The following is a 20,253-nucleotide window of genomic DNA, read 5'->3' as shown; positions in this document are numbered from 1 at the left end:
ACAGGAACTGGATCCAATAGCAATGGCTGTGTCCTGGCCACCTGGATGACAGATCCCCAGGGACTAGCTAGGGAGACACCTTCAGGGTTCTCACAGCGCCCCAAACCTAGACAAATCAATACCCGCTTGCTGCACAGCCTCCCGCACCAATCTGGCTATTGTGGGTGATGCCACCGCTGTAATGTGTTTCCTATGTGCTCTGAGTAATTGGGTCTCTCCCACAGGCTGTACTTCGGTTGTCCTGCAGTCATACTCATGAATACAGGATGCCACTTGCAGCTGACGCTGTCTTGGTAGGTAGGAATATGAAATAGAAGTAGAATTAGTCTAAGCCCTTTTGGCTAAGGTAAAGGTAACCCCTTCGGGACCGTAAATCTTCCTATGTTTCTCCAATGCCTTGACGTCAGTGACCCTCCTATAGGAAACTAGGCACAGAAACATCGCCAGTTTCCCTGATAGCTGCCTGATCGACAGGTACCTATTCACTAGCCAGTCCACCAAATATTGTAGTACTACATTTACATCCCATAGATATGCGTATTTTGGGAGCGGGGTAAGCTCAGAATCTCACTCCCTTCATGGGTTGGATCATGGCTGGGTGATCGCCCACCGGCGCCCCGTAAATAGTCATGTGACTTGCTGATATCGTTGACCTATAAGCCCCTAGTGTTCTGAAAACCTTTCCGTATTCAGGAGCAAAGCCAGACAATAGAGAACCGACCCTATAGGGTCAAAAATGGGATGTAGACTTCGTCCCCTGAACGAGTCCTCCCACTTGCCACATGCCGCGTTATAGCTGCTACGGGTGGAGGGAGCCCACAAGTATGAGATAAGCTGTGCAGCTTGGGTCAAAATGCCTGGCACAGCCCATATTCTCCTGACGGCCTCCAAGCCACCAACAGCAGGGCGCTCCTCACTCTCAAAGGATGACACGACCCAGCTGGTCCGTGAGCAAGTTCTGCCTCTGTGGCAGAATCTGCAGGAAATCCGAGGAAAGTTCCTTTAGAACTGGAAACCAGACTTGCGACTTCCCCACAGGAGTCACGATCACTCCCTCCGCCTTCTTTATGCGATTCTTCGCTAGAACTCTGCTAAGTATCACAAATGGAGGGAAAGCGTACTACAAGCTCCGTTCCAGCACTGCAGGAACACATCTGCCCGAGTGCGCTTGGATCTAGTCTCCAGCTGAAGAAATTGCAAGTTTGTGGTTTGAGCCTGGATGCAAAAAGGTTTATGTGAATTGGCCCCCATAGCTGATTCGGCTGTTGGAAAACCTCCCTGTCGAGTTTCCAATAGCTGGAGTCCGTCAGGTAACCGGAATTCTAGTCCGCTACCACGTTGAGAGCCCATGGGAAGTACCTGGGACTGAGCTCCTGGTCTGCCGGCATTAGTGCCAGAAGTCTTTTGCTAACTCTGCCAGCAGTCTGGATCTGGTACTTCTTAGGTGGTTTATGTGCCAAACCGCTGAGGATATTGTCGAACTTCAGGAGGATGCAGCAGTTTGCTTTGTCCTTCGTAACAGCTTTGATCACGAACGACCCAGCTAATAGTTATAGATAGTTTATATAAAGATAAGTTCTTTCAGTGCCCATTTGCCCCCTGCCTCTATGGTTCAGCACCTGGCCCTACAGCCTGCACTGCTGGCGTCTGATTCTATCCCCATATCTGGTCTGTCTGCGAAGATGGTTTGCCCGATCCATGCTTCCATGTTTTGCAACTACCATTGCTACTCCTTCCTCGACTCCTGATCTAATGAATCATGATATCTGATACCCTGCTGCAAATGCCTGATTTTCAGTCTTTGTAGAGCTCTGTAATGAAGTCACCCTGTACATTTGGCTTGAATAGAAGAAGCTAGCGACCTACAAGCCTTGCTAGAGTGCGAAGGGAGATCCCTGCTTTTTCGAGGCATGCTTGGATCTCCTTGATATCTCTGATCTTCCTCACTGTCGCCTTCCTTGTGTCCACAACGAAACCTAGGAAGTCTAGCCTCTTGCTCGCAGATGTATCCGATTTCTCCTGATTCATGAGTAACCCTAGAGATGTTATGAGGTATTTTACCCATTGGGTTTGATATTCTAGTGGTTCCCTGTTGGCTGCTAACAGCAGGATATCGTCGAGATTATTATCCTGATGCCCTTCTCTCCCATGGCTGCTGCCACCAGCCTCATTCGTTTTGTAAAGGGCCATGGGGCAGACGAGAGGCTGAATGGCAGCGTCCTGAATTGCCAGAGGTGACCTTCCCATCTAAAGCACAGAAAGGATCGATGCTCCCTTGCTACCGGGACCGACAGGTAGGCGTCCTACAGGTCTTTTCTGGGCAGCCAGTCGTCCATCCTGAGGATGTCCCTCAGGAGATGGGTTACCTTCCATCTTGAAGTGCCTGTAGGTAACCCAACTGCTCAGGTCTTTCAGGTTTATGAAGGACAGACTTTCTCTTTCCTGTGAACTAAAGACATGTTGCTTACGAATTTGGGACTGGGATCCACACACTGTTCTATGGCCCCTTTTGCGCTGAGCTGAAGCAATTTGCTCTGCTCTAGTTCCCATTCTGACTGTGACATGTGGATGGGCGATGGACAGGCCACCTGTGTAGGTGTTTGCATGAACACTAAGTGGGAACCCTGGGCTGTCTGCAACACCCATGCGTCGCTGGATAGCTCGTGCAAATTTACCAAATATTGCATAGTTCTCCCCCCCTACTTGGGGATAAACAATGTGGTTCTCTCTCACCTGGTGTTGCTCCTTATATCCTATATGGATCCTCTCCATCTGCACCCTGTGAAGTTCCTTCTTCATGCGTAGATGGAATCCTGCTGACGCATCCTCCAATGCTGGGCTCTGGCACTCTGAGGTCTCTTGACTGACGAATAGCGACCGGTTGAGCTACCTCTACAGCGACTGGTCCCGGCAAAAACTGCCTGGTAAAATCTACTTGATTGAGGCTTGAGCTTTCTCTAAGGAAGTGTAAGTGCCGACAAATGTTCCCATCTCTTTGCCGGCGCTTCTCCGAACAGGAGCCCTTGTGCTGCCTCTACTGCTTTGTAAGAGGCGAGGTCGCTCACCTTAGAGTCAATTTTGAGAAGTAGGCGCCTGCGCCTCTCGGGATGAAATCGCACAGTTCATGTTAAGCAGGAAACACACTGCTCGCTGCGGGGTTGACCACCTCGTCTGTATCCCCAGCGCGTTCTGCCAGGCCCATGATTTTTGGGATCAAGCAGTTTCTTCTGACAACTCTTCCAGGACTTATCCATTCCCTTTCTCAAGTCTTTCGAAGACTTTGTGACAAAAGTTATCTGGGGGTCCAAATCTGGGCCTTCTGCATCTTTGCCTGCCAGGTCATGTTGCGGGTATTCCGCTGTAATGCGCATTCTGGTGTCTTACTCCAGAGGCTTTCTTATCCTCTGGAACATGTACAGTGCCACTCTGGGTGATGGCTGCCAGGCCGAGGACCTGGGGTTTCTAATATTATCTGGATTAAACATGTCTATAGTTTCTTTGCTATTCTCTTTCCTGGTTTTCTTGAGCCAGATGGAGGCTTGAAATTCTTCTTTAGGGCTATCTTCCTGACCGTGGCAGGATGTCCCGGTATCAGGGTTATCCCCATTCGAGTCCCCATCAGTGTTGCCCATATTGTTATCCCCTGGGATGGGGGTAATGAGGCTGGGCACGGCACTGCTTTCCGCAGGCATGCTTCTCTGAGCTTACCAAAGGTGTCAGCAGCCTCTGGGGCTTGATGATTGACCACATGACTATGACCCGTGGAAGTAGAAGAGTATTTTCTCTTCTGGGTCTTGTTACTCCCATGCAGGCTCCCCTCTTCTGTGGTAGCCTTGGCGGGCATGCTCTGTACAGATTTATTCCAGATGCCTTTAGCCATTTTCCTTAGAATGCTTTCCATGGTGGTAAGTCTATCTTCAAAGGGCCTGACCCCTTCCGCCACAACTTCTCCAGTGAGTTACCCAGCACCTTTTTAAAACTAAGCGCCAGGTCGCTCTCTCCGTGTTCCACTTCACTCCAGTCACAGTTGGACATGTGCTTCAGGAGTGTGCTTAATCTCTATGAAGGTGATGTGTGCCTGTGCCTGGACTGGCACGCTGAATCGCAGTCCGTGGTAACTTCTTAGAGGTTCCTGCACCTGGCTGGGCTTACACTTGCAAGGTAAGTATTGCCTTTAATCCGTGCTGTGGAGATCTCTCAACAAGCACGTCACTGATGTGTGATACTGCCATATGAAACTCAAACTTTGATTGTGAGCGGATGACTGTTTTCCTGTGCTCCCCAGCGTTCTACTTGCTTTCCAAGCGTTTGCTATGACTGTCTGAGTCGCTCTCGAGCCTGCACTATGTCACGCTAGAGTGGGCTGGGTATGCTCCTTAACATCTGAAATCTCCTGCTCCAATGTGCGATGGAGCAGGTCCCCAGACGTGCTGTGATGCGAGTGCGGATCCCGCTTGGCGCTCCTGGTCAGCAGCAGTGTTCTCTGCTGCTATTGGCTCTCCTGTTCTCGCCACAAGCCAGGCGCACAATTGAGTTTTAACGCGCTTGCAACATATGGGGGTTGAATTGAATTTGGGGTCCGCTGTTGTGGGAAGTTACTGACCGAAATACCTAAGCTGTATAGCCTAAGGCAAAGGCTATTAAATCTCGCCACCTGTTTGCTCAACAGTCGTGCAATCTCCTATGCACATTTTATAATACAAGCTACTGTAAAGTTAAACAAAAAAATGCGCTCTACAGATGAGTTAATACTTAACTTGCTGAAACACAGATAAAGAAGAGGAAGGCACCCAGGTAGGAAGTGGCTTGAGGGGTCCTAGGACAGGAAGTTGCAAAGGAACTACAGAAATAGAGAAGGACTGTTAGGGACCGTAGTTCCTAAAGAAAAAAAAGAATGTTTATTTTCAAATGTTATAAGTTGAAACTGCTGAAGGGGTGGTTTAAAGAAGTGGAAGCATAATGCTTGCCTCCAGTGTTGACGTAGAATCTCAGACCAATGTCAAATGGGTGACAGTGCCTTAACTATGCTCTCCAGCTCAGAAATCCTGGACTTAGTCATGCACACCCTTCCAGCAACTTTCTAGAGGGCAATATGAATCAAAGACGCATTCAGCCCAACCTCCTATTTTTTGTTCCATTGTGGATTGGTATTCCTGGATTGCTTGAAGTATCTCTTGATGATGTATGTGAGCATCCTGGGCACCAGCATTCTTCTGTACGCTGAATGACTTTGACACTGGCTGCCTGAATGTATCCAACTTGGTCTGTGTATTGCTCTTGGCTATTTGCCATTTGTCATCTGATCTCAGATAGTGTGGCCATGGTATAATGATAGTTGTCACCCCCCCCTCCTCCTTACGCACCAATTTAATACAGAAGATATCACACAAACATTCCCAAACAATACACCAAGTTCTAGTTGAATGGGCATTTACTAATATCAGCCTCTACTTTGCTTAGGGTGGTCTGCAGTACTTTGATAGATGAGAAAAGCTTAGCAGGATATCCTTTTCCTCAACAGATGAACTCAACCCAGGCCAGGTAAACAAGATGGGCTCTCCAGCTTAGAAAGTGTCACATACCTATCCACCAGAGAAATGATGTCTATTCCATCACTTTTTATGATCATATGCACACATCCTCCAGAAATATGTAACATTCAACACTTGGCAGGCTGGCAAGCTGCGAAGAAGGGTCTCTGCCTCTAGGGGAGAGAAACACGGAATCAAGGAGCCTCTATGCCCTTGCCTTCACCATATGTGGACGACCTATCTCTATGACAATGCTGGATGTCACTCGGCAAGATCTGTGGCTTTCTCCAGGGCCTTCTCCATTTTCAGCCTTCCCTTCCTTGACCTCAGTGATCAACATGCAGCCCAGAGGTTAAATCTGGCACTTAGAGATGTAGAGAGGTGTGGAGGCAAGAGTGCTAAACCACCAAGGATTCTTAGTACCCACCTAAACTAGCCAGGCACCTGATAGCCAATTCATAGCTACCAATCTTTGCAAATGAAAAGGCGGGTGATAAATGAAGACTTCACTTATGCAGGTCTCAGCGTTAGCTGTTCAGAAAATGTTTTGACAGGGAGGCGTAGTGCACCTCAACTCGGCTGTCGATCCGTCTTGCCTCGATGCGTCGCTTGTCGGTGGGGGATCTGGGGGGGGGGAATCATCAGCACCTGTAGCCTAGCAGTCATATATCACTAAGTTGAGGCTCGCATTCTCCGACACAATGTCCACTTTTTACAATGACCAGATGTGTGGCTTCAACCCTGCTCTGCAGGTACTAGAGGGTAAGATTACGTTGTCTCCCAGGCAGATTTAATCACCTTGGCTGAGGGGCTTGACGAAGCCAGTGGCCTGGACACCTCTCCTGGCTTGGAGACACAACAGACTCACCCTTATGGGCATACTAATGCTAGGTATTGTGCCTTGGTGGATAAGGGTGGTAGATAACCTATGCTGAAGTGTTCCATCCAAGCCTTTGTTGGGCTATGAGCTTACTGACATCCTGGACGAAGGACCTTCTACTGAGAGGGCCATGCCATTTAATGTGACTATTGCTGGCCCCATCGCCACCTTGTGGCAGAGACAAAGCATCATGCCCCCAGTGAAATCCAACTTTGTGAAGAAGTCCAGGCTGGCAAGGGTAGACCTAGCTTATCGCTCTTCTCACCCAACACCGGAGGGGTTAGTGGTGCAGGCGGCCTCTGTTAATACCAGATCAACAACATCCACGTCTATTCTCCTAAGGGATAGGGAAGGAAAAAAGGTTGACGTCTTAGCCAAGAAGTGTCTTCTCATCGGGTAGTATGGCCCTTCAAGCGGTTAACCCGTCTTGCGCATTCGCGAAGTATTCGTTTGGCTTGTGGTCTGCTATCTGGGAAGCCACCCAGTACATTCCTGAAGGGGTGATGCGAGAGGGCTTCCAGAGACTAGTGGATGATGGTGACAACGGTGGTCCGGCAGTCATTGCAGACAGGCCTGGATGTTGTGGACTACGTCGGGAGATCCATGATGTCAGCCACTGTCTTGAGAAGGCAGGCTTTCCTTCATACATCTGGGTTCTCGCCCAATGTCCAGAACAAACTAATGGACATCGCCTTTGACGGTGAGAGCCTCTTCTGGCCAAAAGTCGACAAGTCCTTAGAGAATGGAAGGACTCAAAGCTGGCTGCCAAGTCGCTAGGCCAGGCTGTCCAGCAGCTGGAAAAACCTGCCTTTGGCTTCGCCTCAAGGGGTAGAGGTTACAGGCGTTACATCCCCTTTGGCAGGAAGACTCCGCTTCTGCAACCCAGGCATGGGCCGCCGAGGCATTTCCTGCGCTCCGTAAGGGGCAGGGGATCCTCCAGAGGCCATCAGACGGCGACAGCAGCAGTGGCTCAGGGCCTTGAACAAGTTCCTCAGAAAAGATAAGTTCAAGATGGTGACCTTGAGAGAAATTCTCCACGCGCTCAGATTTCAGGATTGGCTGGTGTCGATAGATCTCCAGGATGCATATTTCCATGTGCCTATCCACCAAAAGCAAAGGAGATTCCTCATAGGGGACAAGCACTACCAGTTCAAGGTGCTCCCCTTTGGGTTGACCTCCGCCCGAGGGTCTTCACAAAGCTCATGGCTGTAGTCGCGACTCACCTCAAGAGATCCAGCGTCCATGTGTTCCCATACCTGGAAGACTGGCTGATCTGAGGGAGTCGATAGAGCAAGTTTTGTCCCATATAGAGGACACCTGCTTGCTACTCCACAGGCTGGGCTTCTCCTTGAACTTCTAGAAGTCCCATACAAAACCAACACAAAGGCTCCAATTGATTGGACTTTTCTTATATACTTTGGTGGGGAAGGCCTTCTCCTACCCCTCCCCGAAGAGAGAGTCTCCAGTGTCAGGCAGATGGTCCAGTTTTTCCAGTACCACAACACCTTGCCAATGGCTTCCTTCCTCCGCCTCTTAGGTCTCATAGCCTCCTGCATTTTTCTGGTGCCAGAGATCAGACTGCAAATGCGGTCTCTGCAATGGCTCCTGCAGGTTCAGTGGTCCCAGTATTTCTGCACTTTAAAAGACATTCTGAAAATGTCTCTTGGTAAGCCAGCAGCGACATGTTGGCGTGGGAACTTTGCTGGCTTCTGTGGCTCCAGGCCAGGGTGGTCACAGATGCATCACTGAAGGGTTGTGGCGCTCACTGCAAGGATTTGCAGGTGAGCGGTCTTTGGTCCATGATGGAAGCCCATTGGCACATGAACAGGCTGGTTAGCCCTGAAAGCGTTTGCACCTTCTCTGAAAAGGAAGCACGTCCTGATTCTGACTGACAATATGGTGGCCATACATTACCTGAACAAGCAAGGTGGCGTGCCCTCCCCTCCCCTTCGCAGAGAGGAGATGCAGCTGTGGTTCTGGCTTTTAGAGAATCAGATCTCAGTCTCGGCTGTACATCTGGCAGGGATGGAGAACGAATTGGCGGATGCTCTGAGCAGACAGAACATGGTCTCACACGAGTGGGAAGTGTGCCAGGAAGTCCTAGAGGAGGTCTTCTCTTAGTGGGTTACCCCAGCAGTGGATCTGTTTGCCACAGAGTCCAACAGGAAGTGCAGACATTTTTGCTCAATGGAATTCCCGTAAAAAGGTGCACTGGGGGATGCGTTCCCAGTGTAGTGAACGGTCCATCTCCACTATGCCTTCCGTCTCAGTCTGGCATTCTGTGCGATTTTAGGACGTTGAGGAGGTTCCAAGCAACCCTGAACTTCATCGGCCCGGATTGGGCGAGGAGAACATGGTACTCGGACCTCCTGGACTTGGCCATCTGCCCACCTCTCCGGTTGCCTTGAAGGTCGGATCTCCTATCTCTGTCGGAAAGTCAGGTACTCCAACTGGACCCGGGATCCCTCAACCTACATGCGTGGCTCTTGAGAGGATGAGGTATGACTGGGACCTCTCGGAGGAGGTATTTAAGGTGCTGCTGACTGCACGTAGACTGTCAACAAGATCACTGAATGCGTGCAGGTGGAGAAGATTTGAGGCGTGGTGCAGGGAACGCGAGATTGACTCTATCTCTTGCCCCACCACTACGGCGATGGAGTTCCTTCTGTCACTGGCCTAGCGAGATCTTCAGGTCGCCACAGTCAAAGGATACTTTCTCGGCTTTGTCTGTGTTCAAGAGTTCTCCCCGGGTCAAGGGTTTTTCTTTTACAATCCCGGTTATGGCCCAATTCCAGAAGGGCCTTGTGAATATGTTTCTGCATGTTCCCTTTGTTGTTCCAGACTGGGACCTTAATTTGGTTCTCACCTTCCTTATGGCAGCTTCCTTTGAGCCTTTGCACACTTGCTGCATTTGTTTGCTCACTTTCATGCAAGCTGCCCTTTCGCCTTTTTTATTTTACTTTTCTTTTTAGGGAAAAGGTTTCCCTTAAGGTAAGACCAGGGTTTCTACCCTCAGTTTCATCTGTCGCAGGCTTTTGACCGGTCCGTTTTCTACTCTCTCCCGCATGCTTCCAAGGAGAAGGAGTGGTCCCATAGGCTAGACCCAAAGAGGGCTCTTAGCTGTTATGTTGCAAGAAGGGCACAGTTTAGAAAAGCGGACCAGCTGTTTCTAACCTTCTCAATGGCACAAAAGGGTTTGGCTGTCTTCAAGCAAACCATCTGTAGGTTTACCACACTCTGCCTTTCAGAATGCTACCTCAATGCAGGGAAGGAGTTACCTTTGGGCATCAGAGCCCACTCCACTAGAGGTGTGGCTACCTCTTCAACTCTGCAAAGGGGGGTGCCGGTGATGGACATCTACAGATGGGCAACTTGGTCCTCACTGTATACGTTCACCACACACTACAGTCTGGATATAGCCCGTGGAACTGACGCTCGGGCTGGGACAGCAGTTTTACATGGTTTCCTCGAATTGGGACTTCATACATACTCCTTAGGCAGTTTATCTGATGAGGACTCTGTGGTAGAAAGGCAATCAATTGAAGAAGAAATAACTTATTGTCATTTTCTTTCTATGGATTCTTCTCAAAAATATTCCTCATCACCCTCCTATCCAACCACACTATGAAAGTGCCTACAGTTAATGACTAGCTTCTCTATCGGGAGAAAGAGGTGAGCTCTTGTTTCGAGGGGTAGTGTTGACTTTGTTGGTGTGTCCCTCATTCTTTTTGCAGTCCCATTACGGACTGTTTAAAAAAAAAAAACACAAGAAAAATCCTGCAAGGTTTTAATTTTTCCTATGATTTGGGACTGTTTGAGCCCAATCGTTTGATCTTCCTCCACAGCATCTGAGATGGGGGTGCAGGAGCAGAAAGTAGGGAAGTGAGATACAGGGGTATAGTGACGCAGTGTATGTACGACGACCAATGTCACGTCCGGAGCTGACGACTGACACATCGAGGCAAGATGGATCGATGGCTGAGTCAAGATGCACTATGCCCCCTTTTTTTCTGTGCAGCTGATGCTCTAATGGATTTCTATCTGATAAAGAATATGCGCGAGAAGAATCCATAGCAAGAACATTGCGGGTAGTCATTTCTCCTTCTTGTCGGCTAAGGGAACAGATTCTATGGCAGGTGTCGCCTACCAGAAGCGGGTGGGTTGACCGGTATCCAATCACTTAATCCATAATGGGAGCAGATTCCAGACTTGCATTCCTGGGATAGGGGAGGTTTAGAGTCCAGACTACCGACCAGGCAATCCTCTAGGCTATCCGAATCCAGACCTCCAGGCGGCAGGGTTCCATCATTCCACCTTTTATGTCTGCATGCAAACACAGTTGCAGTCCCCTATGTTTCTCTTGGAGACTCAGCAAGTCTTTTTCATCATATACTCCCTCCCCATGCATGGCCTCTTCCCTCTTGGTGATGTCCTTACACAGTGTGTTCTCCCTTATCTGATGCTCACATTTCTGCTTGCTCCCTCTTGCATGAGAAGACCTCTCCAAGTGGCTTTCCATGCCTCCCATACCGTTTCTACCCCTACTTTCCCAGTATCGTTGATATGGAAATACTCTGTGATATCTTCACCCAATCTCTTGGCGAACAGTGGGTCCCTCCATAGTGAGTCATTGCACCTCCATTGTGAATCGGTCCTGCTCAACCCGGCTACATCTATCTCCATGTGGACCGTTTCGTGGTCCGACCAGCCCACCGTGCGAATATCGCATTGGCAAACTCAGGCCACCTGCACTCCATTAATCAGTATATAGTCAATTCGAATATATGTTGCGTGTAGCACAGAGTTAAAGGTATAGCCCTTCCCACTGGGGTGCATCATTCTCCAGACATCTATTAGGTCCCCATCCTCATTCCTGTTCCCAAAGTCATCTGATCTTGCCCGATTCAGGAATTCCTCTTGTTTCCTGTCACACTATGTCCACCCCGGGGTCCGTCCAGGAGTTAGTCTCCACCCAAAATTGTCAGCTCTCCGTGTCGAGCCATCACCTCATTCAGGGCCCATGCTTTGAGTCCCCTTTGTCCTTGGTTTGGGGTATACACTGATGCCAGCACCACATTAATTCCTTCTAACATTCCCTGTAGTATCAATAGCCTCCCCTCCATCCGTTGAAATTTCGAAACATGTGACAGCTGCAGATGCTTCCCAATGACGATGCCTACACCTCCCTTCTTAGTTGTGCCTGAGGCCCAGTGTACCTGTCCTATACCTCCTCCTTTCAGGGGGCGTTCATCGCCAGCTTTTAGTCTGGTTTCTTGTAAGAACAATATATCAAGAATTCCTGCATCACCGGGGACATCTTAGTGGAAGAATTGAGGCCTTTGACATTACTTTTAGGGATGTCTCGTATTCTCTCTCTTCCAGTTCCTTCAGGCATGCCTCCATCCGCGTTTCTAGAAGGCCCACTGACAGCTGTTAATGTTCCAGCCCAAACACTCTTTCCTCTAGGTTGTCCACTCGGCCTCTCAGGGCTTGGAGTGAAGTCTGGATGTCCCCTCTGATGGACCTCACCTCACCTCACCTCCCCTCTCAGCGCAGTGAAGTCTGCTTTTGTGACCGTATCTTTTGTTTCAGACATCATACCTTCTCTTGTGGGTTCTTCTGGGCCCAGTTCTCTTCTCTTATATACTTCCAATTTCTTGGTGACAGTGTCTGACAGCATGGGTCAGCCCAGTTTCCCACTCTTCAGGCCTATCTCCCTTTGCTCCGCTCCTTTTATGCTGGCTTTCTTTAGGGCAGTCAGTAACCGGTGCGTGAGGAGCTCCTCTGCTGTGCTCCTCGGCTCTGCCAGGGTGGTGTCAGATGTGCCTCCTGTCTCTCCTTGTGGCCTTTCCTGCGTTCACATCTTTCCGTCTCAGTATAGGGGTGTCCTAGGGTCCACTCCTTTTCCCCTCCGCTTGGTTTGTAGGCCCACTTCTAGCCTTGTTGGGAGCACTGACCGTGTCTCGCCTCCAGCCACGTCCGCGCCTCTTAGCTCCTCTCTCCACACTCCCGCCTTCAACCCCCAACCTCTATTGCAGTGATGTTCGCCTGGTGGGGTTGGAGGGGTGACATCTCTGCCTACCTCTCTGTCAGCGTGGTGCAGGCCGCTCTTCCTCTGTGCGAACGAATATGGTTCCCGGTCTCCTTTATCCCTCACAGTCCTGATCTCCTTGGTGAGCTCCTTCCCTCCTTCCAATGCCTGCTGTGGTCCGCGACTTGCTCCTTATCTCCCGTGTGCAGCTGTTCCACGTCCTGGAATGTTGTGGCTGGTTCCAGTGGGGGTCTTCTTCATGACCTCTTCTTAGGAGGGTAGACCCTGTTCGAGGCCTCCTCTACATTTGATCCGTTTCCGCACCGGGTCTCGGGTGGACTCCTCCCCCACTCCACAATGAGGTCGCTGCTCTGGCAGCTTCCGATCCGCGTCTCCCTTTTGGTTTCTCTCCAGGGGCCTAGTCACTGCGCTCCGCTGCTTTAGGTTTCCACCAGCATTCCTCCCTGTGCCCTCAGAGTTCTTCTTTCTTTTCTGCTGTCCCGCATCTGTTGTAACAGGCTTGCTGCTCGGCTCGCCCACATTACAGGGGGCATTGGTACTGAGCCAGTGTGTCAGGCAGCCATCTTGCCTGCATGCACCCCCCCGCGGTCGCGTAAACTGCATGATTTTAAAATGATGCAATGAAATAATATTTATACAATTATCATTGATAATATAGTAAAATACAAGCTGATCAAAACCTTTTTTGTGTTAAAGGCATTCAAGTTAATGAGATTTGAGAAAGTGTCATTTAGGGTGGTAAAAAAAATGGTTCAATTGCCTAGCAGGCTGTAGCAACTTTTTGTGAAGGCAGAAAAGTAATTTTTTATAATTTTCATTACAAGTTGATATTGATGGTTAAAATAAATGTACACAGGTCGTAGATTTTAAATAAGATATTTGTAAAGCATAGACTACCAACCAAGACGTAATAAAAAAATGTAAAGTTTTATTTTTGCAGATTATTTTCAGGTCACAATCATTAACGCAGTATATAATTAACATGAAAGCCTTTTTCAAATCCCACAAAACATCATTTTGTTGAGTTTCCATCTGCACTTTTCCTGATTGCAAATCATTAGTACATTTTGGTGAAATTGTGGACCTAATTTCATGCAATTTCGAGCCCTGTCCTAGACATCTTAGGTAATGTCTTGTAGTTCCATCCAACCTTAAACATATATTAAATGGTGAACAGGGTGTACTGGAAAGGCTTTCAGCGATTTATGGAGGAAGGGCCAAATCTTCCGCAGGCAGCAGGCCCCGATACCAGTTAGAAGAGGTAAGCTTTGTTTGCTTTTGTTTGCCAAATGTACCTCACCAATGTCTCCACTAGACTGTCTTATTCACCTTTTTGTTACTTGCTTGAAATCTTTCAAATTTTAAGCACAGGGGATGAACTAGCAAGTGTTAAACATGTGCCTGATGGTTACCCATTCTTTCCGCGTATGTCTTTTCCATGCTGTAATCTTTCCCAGGTTGTTTCTTGTTTACTTTAAAATTGTTTTTTGCCAACACCTGATAACCGCTTCGCCACCTCCCACATAATATTACTAAATCCCAATAAACAAATGTATTTGAGATTAATTTCTCTTTTGGTTTTCAATATGGAATATACTGAACTATTTTTCACTAATAAACGCTTCAGTCCCGACATTTGCACCAAGGATTGGTTGCCCCCATGCATTTTATGAGAATACAGCTAAAAAGCTTTGTTGCGGATTTTGTAAGGACTTATTGTTATTTTCATTCTTCTGTCTAGGAATATATAGCAAGATTGAGAAAAGTCAGACTTCAAAACTTTAACGAAAGGCATCAGACAAAAGCATTTCTTCGTGGGGAAAAGGCAAGTTGAATTCAATTTATCCTCTTCAAGGTTGCATGTGGTGTCTAGAAAATTGCTGTTTTAATTGAATCTATCCGTGTTAGAAGCTGTGCACTAGAATACCTACATGTTGCCAAACATTGTGATGAAGTTTGGCAATGAAGAATAATGTTGGTTTACCCAATGATGATTTTTTAAATAAGATTTATATTGGTTTTACAAAAGGGTACAGAGAGACAAAATTAAAATAGCACATTGCTCAGATCACAGAGAAAATGATTCTGCCCTCTGTTAACACCCCCACACATACATAGTCCCGCCCCCCCCCCTCCCAAACACGTTCAGGGCTGTCCTTTTGCCCATGGGGTATCCAGCCTACAACAACTACTTCAGTGTAGACAGGTCCTATAAACTGTACAGCAACAACCAGGTGCAAAACATGCACATTCAATTGCCTCCGACGGGACCAGGCTCGACCCCCAAGAGTGGTTTTCCCTTCAACTCACACTCCCAAATCTAAAACAAAATTGTAGCCATTCGCCTTCCATCTCAGAGCTTCCCCCATGGATTGCTGCTGTAATCTTTTCCATGAGATAAATGTCCTTTGCGTGGCGATCCACTCAATTAGGCTCTGGAGTTACCCTCTCTTCCAGTGTCTAGCCAGGCATTCCCTTGGTGTGAGTAACAATGTGTTATATGGGGGAAGGTCCGCCATTGTCCCTCTTGATTGTCCAGGCCAAATGGTATCAACATTGGGTCCAACGCATGTTCCCTCCCTTCCACCTCCTGATCCATCCCAAGACCTCGGCCCAAATAACCTGAACCTTTGGATATCTCCATCACATATGCCAATAGTCTGCCCTCTACCCACAACCATGCCAACACATCGGGCTTATGGATGGAACATTTATTGTTTGAGAGCCGCATTGGGTCGTACTGCCACCGGTGCAACAACATCAAACCATACAGTTTATACTGGCAGGCTACAGGTGTTTTAAAGACCCTCCTGCACATCAACTTCCACAAATGCTCATTCAACTCCACTCCGAGGTTCCTCTCCCACCTTTGCCGGAGTCCTTCCACAGTGCCCTTTGCAGCCTCCACCAGCACCCAGTAGAGTAATAAGACCCTTCAGTTCTGTGTGTGTGTGTCGAGGACTTTCTCAACGGTGTGAGGTCCCTTTGGATCAAGTCCTTCTATTTCCCTGCTGTAAAGACCCCCTTCGGTCTGAGTTAGAGGAAGACTGGCAGTTTCCCAATGCCCAAACCTGACTCTAACTCCTGGATCCCTGTGAAACACCCCTTAACCCATAACTGTCCAACTCTAGTTAGTCCGCTTCAAACCATTTCTGATATCTTTCCAGCTCAGGTATCTTGTCCCTTATCGGGAGAGCCAAAATATGACTCATCGCGAGGGCCATGTGGTGACCCCCTGCATCCCCACCCCCTTCCTCCATACTTCCCAATAAACCTCCAGTATCCTATGCTCCCGAATTCTCCATGGGAGCCGCTCGCTTGGAACCCAAAGTCACCCCCCCACTGTTGCAGGGTGAGGTGTTCATTTTCCAGGTAAACCCATTGTTTGTCAGAATCTTCCCGTAGGTGGGGAACAATTGCTCTCCGCTTCGTGGCTTTTATAATAATGGATCAAATCCGGCAACACCCCCGGTCTTTAGGTAAAATCAAAGTATCATATCCCACCCTTGGCTTCCGTCCCTGCCAAAGAAAGCATAACATCTTACCTTTAGCCTCCCGTAGGAGGTCCTGTGGGGGCCCTTATGGGCAGCATTTGAAACATATATAAACCCTTGGAAGAAAATTAATTTTCAGGATAGTCAGCCTTCCCATCCAGGAAATATGACTCTCACCCCATTCCCCATTGGGTGTTTTGGCAGTGGAAAGTGGAGCAGTGCCCACAACGACATTTTAAGTTGTACTTGGTTCCTTATCAGCAGAGAGGATTTGTGTACCTAGAACCATTTTTCCAGGTTTAGAGAGGCAACCCACATTAGGAGGAGCCTCCTACTCTGCTAACCAATGCTTTTTTGCACTTGTTTGCTGAATTGATTTCTGTATTTTGCACCTTATAGCTAGTTTTGTATAGCAAGGGTATTTTTTAGTATTGTAATTACTTCTACGTCACGTTCCCCTTTCCTACATACTTTTGGGATATTCCGTCCCGTGGGACGGGACCAGAGCACTTTTGTAAAAAAGCATCAAATTTAAAAATGTGTCCTCTTTTTACGCGTGGTACCGCACACAGCCATAACCCCGCCCTCCTTAGCTCTGCCCCGCGCATCGCCCTTCAGTCCTTTTCTCCGCGCAGTCGGGCTGGACGCACTTGCATCACTGGGAAGCCCTTTTTTCCTTGCCGTTGTCCTTCTCTCCTGCTCTGGTTCGGCGGTCGCGTAGTCCTCCGTCTATGCCGGATCGTTTGGGATTTTCCACTTGTTCCTCTTGCGCACTTCGCTTCGTTAGGGCGGATCGCCATTCTCTCTGCTTGGAGTGTCTGGGACCGGATCACCGTTGGGAATCCTGTTTCTACTGCAACTCCCTCTCGGTCAGGGCACTTCAGCGTCGTCTTCGTTAGTGGGAGGAGATCTTCCAGAGAGTTCCTCCATCGCATTTTCAACTTTCATCGACGGAAAGAAAGACGCCCGCTAAGTTCCTTACTTTTCAGGGAACCCTGGCCGGGGCACTCCTTCCCGGGGTCCTCTAGGTCCGAGAGGGGCTTCAAAAGCTCTGCTACCAGGGTTTCCCCTGAGGTGCCTCGCAGGCCTAACGGGCGTACAAGGGTTTTCTCCGAGGGTTCCTGTGAGGGGCCTGCCTATACCAGATCACGATCTGAGTTCCACAAATTGGGTACCGTAGTTCGCTCTGAGGTCTCCTTGTTTGGAGCTTCCCACACAGACAACGGGGTACCAAACTATGGTTCGAGGCCCCTCTCGGGGGAGCTGTAAAGATCGGACTCTGTTCTGAGGCTCCTCTTATCGAGGCTAAGGTGTGTACCAACAAAACTGAGAGACCTGTCAAGGTCTTATCTGTGAGGTGGATTCCTCAACTTTCCTGCGCTCGCGGCATTACCGGTTCTGCTGAGGGAGCACAGGGAGAGGTCGCTGACCGCAACTCCTCTGTTACCGGTTCTGCCAGGGTTCCTCCTTTTGGAGGCTAATTCAAGGGACCAGGATGTCCAGTAAACATCCAAGGCCCCATAGTACTGGCTCTGCTGAGGATCCTTGTGCGAATGCTAAACATTTCAGTCAAGACCCCTGACCAGTCAGTAAACATCCAAGGCCCCATAGTGCTGGCTCCGCTGAGGATCCTTGTGTGAACGCTAAACATTTCAGTCAAGACCCCTGACCAGTCTGGAGTCAACCGCCTCATCTACACATGTGACACAGGTCTCCTCAGATGTTCACAAAATGGTGGGCCTTCCTGCGTGGTCTATGGTCGCCATTTTGGATTCTTCCCTCGCACCCATGCTATCGGCGGCGGGACCTTCTTTTTTGTGAACAACCGTTTCCACAGGTCAGTGCGAACCCGTTCCGCCCTTCTTATGACTGGCACGCTTGGACGCCACTACCGCATACAATCTCGCTTTCTGGCAGCCTCTTTGTCAGAAGATGCCTTTTTCGGGATGTTTCAGAGACTTATGCACTCTGACCCCACGAGGGAGTATTTAAGGTCCTTTCTTGTAGCTCTGTCACCAGGGTTTCCCCGGAGGTGCCCCAAGGGCCTTACAGGCATACCATAGATTCCTCTGAGGGTTCAGTACCCGTCATGAATGTTGGGTGCCTGGCTGGTGCAAGGTGGGTAAGGGCCTGGCAGGCTTGGCATCCACTGCGTGTAAGCATGACCCCCGTTGTGCACGCATGAGGCATACGGATTCCAATCCCGTGACATAATTCACTTGCACCCTTGTTATCATGCCCCCTCATTCTCATGCCTGCCTGGGTTTAGGGTATTACCACTTGTTCACTTCCTGTACCTTACACATGGAGGGTGTATTCCTGAACAAGCTGTACGCTCTAGTCATTGGGCGTGGTTGGCTTTATAAGCCACGAGCGAAGACCATTCAGCGATTCGTATAGTTTCTGGAAGCTCTACGAGCAACACGCTCACCACGCTCCTGTTTTCAGAAGAACTTCCAGTCCACGTGCCCATGCGGTCTGTCTCTAGCCATCAGATCATTGCACGAGATCATCGCACGAACGCTCCAGCATCTCAGCCCCCGTGAAGAGAAAAGGAGACGAGAAAGCCAGATAGCGCTCTTGCTATTTCTGTAAAGACGTCTGTGTCAGCCCAGCGCAGCGCATACTCACTGGAACTCATAGCAGCCAGAGCGCGCTCGCTGCTCCTTCTCTCACAAGCTTTTCTGCACCTGTGAAATACAAACAACAATCGTGGGCCGCAGTGCCCTGCATTCCTTAATGCTGTGCAAAACCTGAATGACACTTACCTGCATGGCTGCATCCGTTGCAATCTGAGCCAATCCCGGGTGGAACTAAAGACACTTACCTGCTTAATCAGTCGGCTCAGGAGTACCAGTGAAGTAACTGGCCCTCCACACATCCCGCAGCATTCCAGGGTGTTTTCACTGTGAACCAGGAACAGCAACCCAACGCAGAACGCGAGCAGCTTCAAGGACTCACAAAAAACAGAAGGGAAAGGCTTGTAAGAGGGGCACCCGGATCACCTGTTCCCGAAGAATTGCGCCCCTGCAAACTGCAGGATGGAGAGCTCGCCCAACTAACCCTCAAGGTGAGCCAGGGTAGACCGCTTAATCGAGCTTCCTCTACACTAGGGATAAGAGGAAGGGGGGCCCAGTGGTGAATTCTGTCCAGTATCTTAGCATATTTATCCTCCTTTCACAGGCGGACTTAAACTCACCAGGTTGGGCAGTGAGAACACTGGGAAAGAGGTCAAGGCTCCATCGCTCTTGCAGAGACACAGGTGAGTGTGACAGTACCAGACATTGTTCCGTGGTTCACCATCACGGTGCTAAAGTTAAGCCAAGTTAGGCTGGGTGCTGGGATACCAGGGTTCACCCTGAGGCTCAGTTTCTGGAGCTTTCCCTCGCTGTTACCAGGTTGAAACCTGAGGTTCCTCTTGTGGAGGCTAAAGTCTATATCGACAGATCTGAGATGCCTTCTCTAAGGGTCTTGTCGGTTAGGTATTGTCCTCAACCGTCCCACGTTCAGGGTCGTGGTGGTACCGGTTCTGTCGAGGGGGCAAAGAGGGGGGGGGGTCCCGGAACGCATTCCCTCTGGTACCGGCTTGTCCGAGGTTCGTCCGTTGGAGGCTAATTTTGAGACTTGTTTGAAGATGTTGACTAAACCTCCGAGACCACCCAGTACCGCCTCTGCCGAGGTTCCTTGTAAGGCTAAAGTGTTACTTAAGCCCCCTGACATTCCTGAGGAGGCAATTGCCTCAGCTACGCTTGTGACGCAGTTCTCTTCAGGTGGCGACAAAATGGCGGCCCAACCTGCGTGGCCTACGGTGGCCATTTTGGATACCTCCCTTACACCTACGTTCGCAACGTCTGGTGCTGGGAGCATTCCTTTCGGCAATAGTAACCCGTTCCGCCCTTCTTTGACCAGCATGCGTGGCCTCCGCTGCCGCGTACTGTCTCGCTCCCTCCTGCTTTTGCTCCTCGGATCTATGTGGACCCGACCGGGTGTGGACCCTCCTGGCAAAAATCCTCCTAAATTCTCAGCTGAGGATGATTTTTTTGGGAAGTTTCAGATGCTCATGCACTCTGACCCTATGATGATGTATTTCAAGCATCTTTTCACTCCTGTTCCAACCAGTCCCCGCCGGCTCTGATTCGGTTTTTCATTTAAAACCTGAGGTGGTAGGCGTGGAGGACCAGTCTTTAGTCTCTGCCTCGTTGGGAGGAACCTTAAGCGGATGAGGACGGCAATGAGCAACCGCGTACGGTGAGAGCATTCCATGCCCGGGAGGGGCTTGTGTAGCTCTGTTACCAG

The 20,253-nt window shown here is 49.3% G+C and overlaps 1 protein-coding gene across 4 annotated transcripts in view; it reads left to right on the top strand.

Annotated features, from left to right (window-relative positions):
* Nucleotides 1-20,253, top strand: part of NEK1 (NIMA related kinase 1) — a 2,768,493-nt gene that overhangs the window by 1,469,275 nt on the left and 1,278,965 nt on the right. For all 4 annotated transcript variants that reach the window (XM_069631399.1, XM_069631400.1, XM_069631397.1 and 1 more), the window contains one exon: nt 14,205-14,288. In XM_069631399.1, the coding sequence (XP_069487500.1) occupies nt 14,205-14,288 (84 nt within the window). The remainder of the gene's footprint in view (nt 1-14,204; nt 14,289-20,253) is intronic.

The sequence above is a fragment of the Ambystoma mexicanum genome, chromosome 6q (assembly GCF_040938575.1).
Source record: "Ambystoma mexicanum isolate Mex_15411 chromosome 6q, UKY_AmexF1_1, whole genome shotgun sequence".
Taxonomy (NCBI): domain Eukaryota; kingdom Metazoa; phylum Chordata; class Amphibia; order Caudata; family Ambystomatidae; genus Ambystoma; species Ambystoma mexicanum.
Note: the sequence above shows the minus strand (reverse complement) of the source record. Positions and strands in the feature narration are given on the sequence as shown.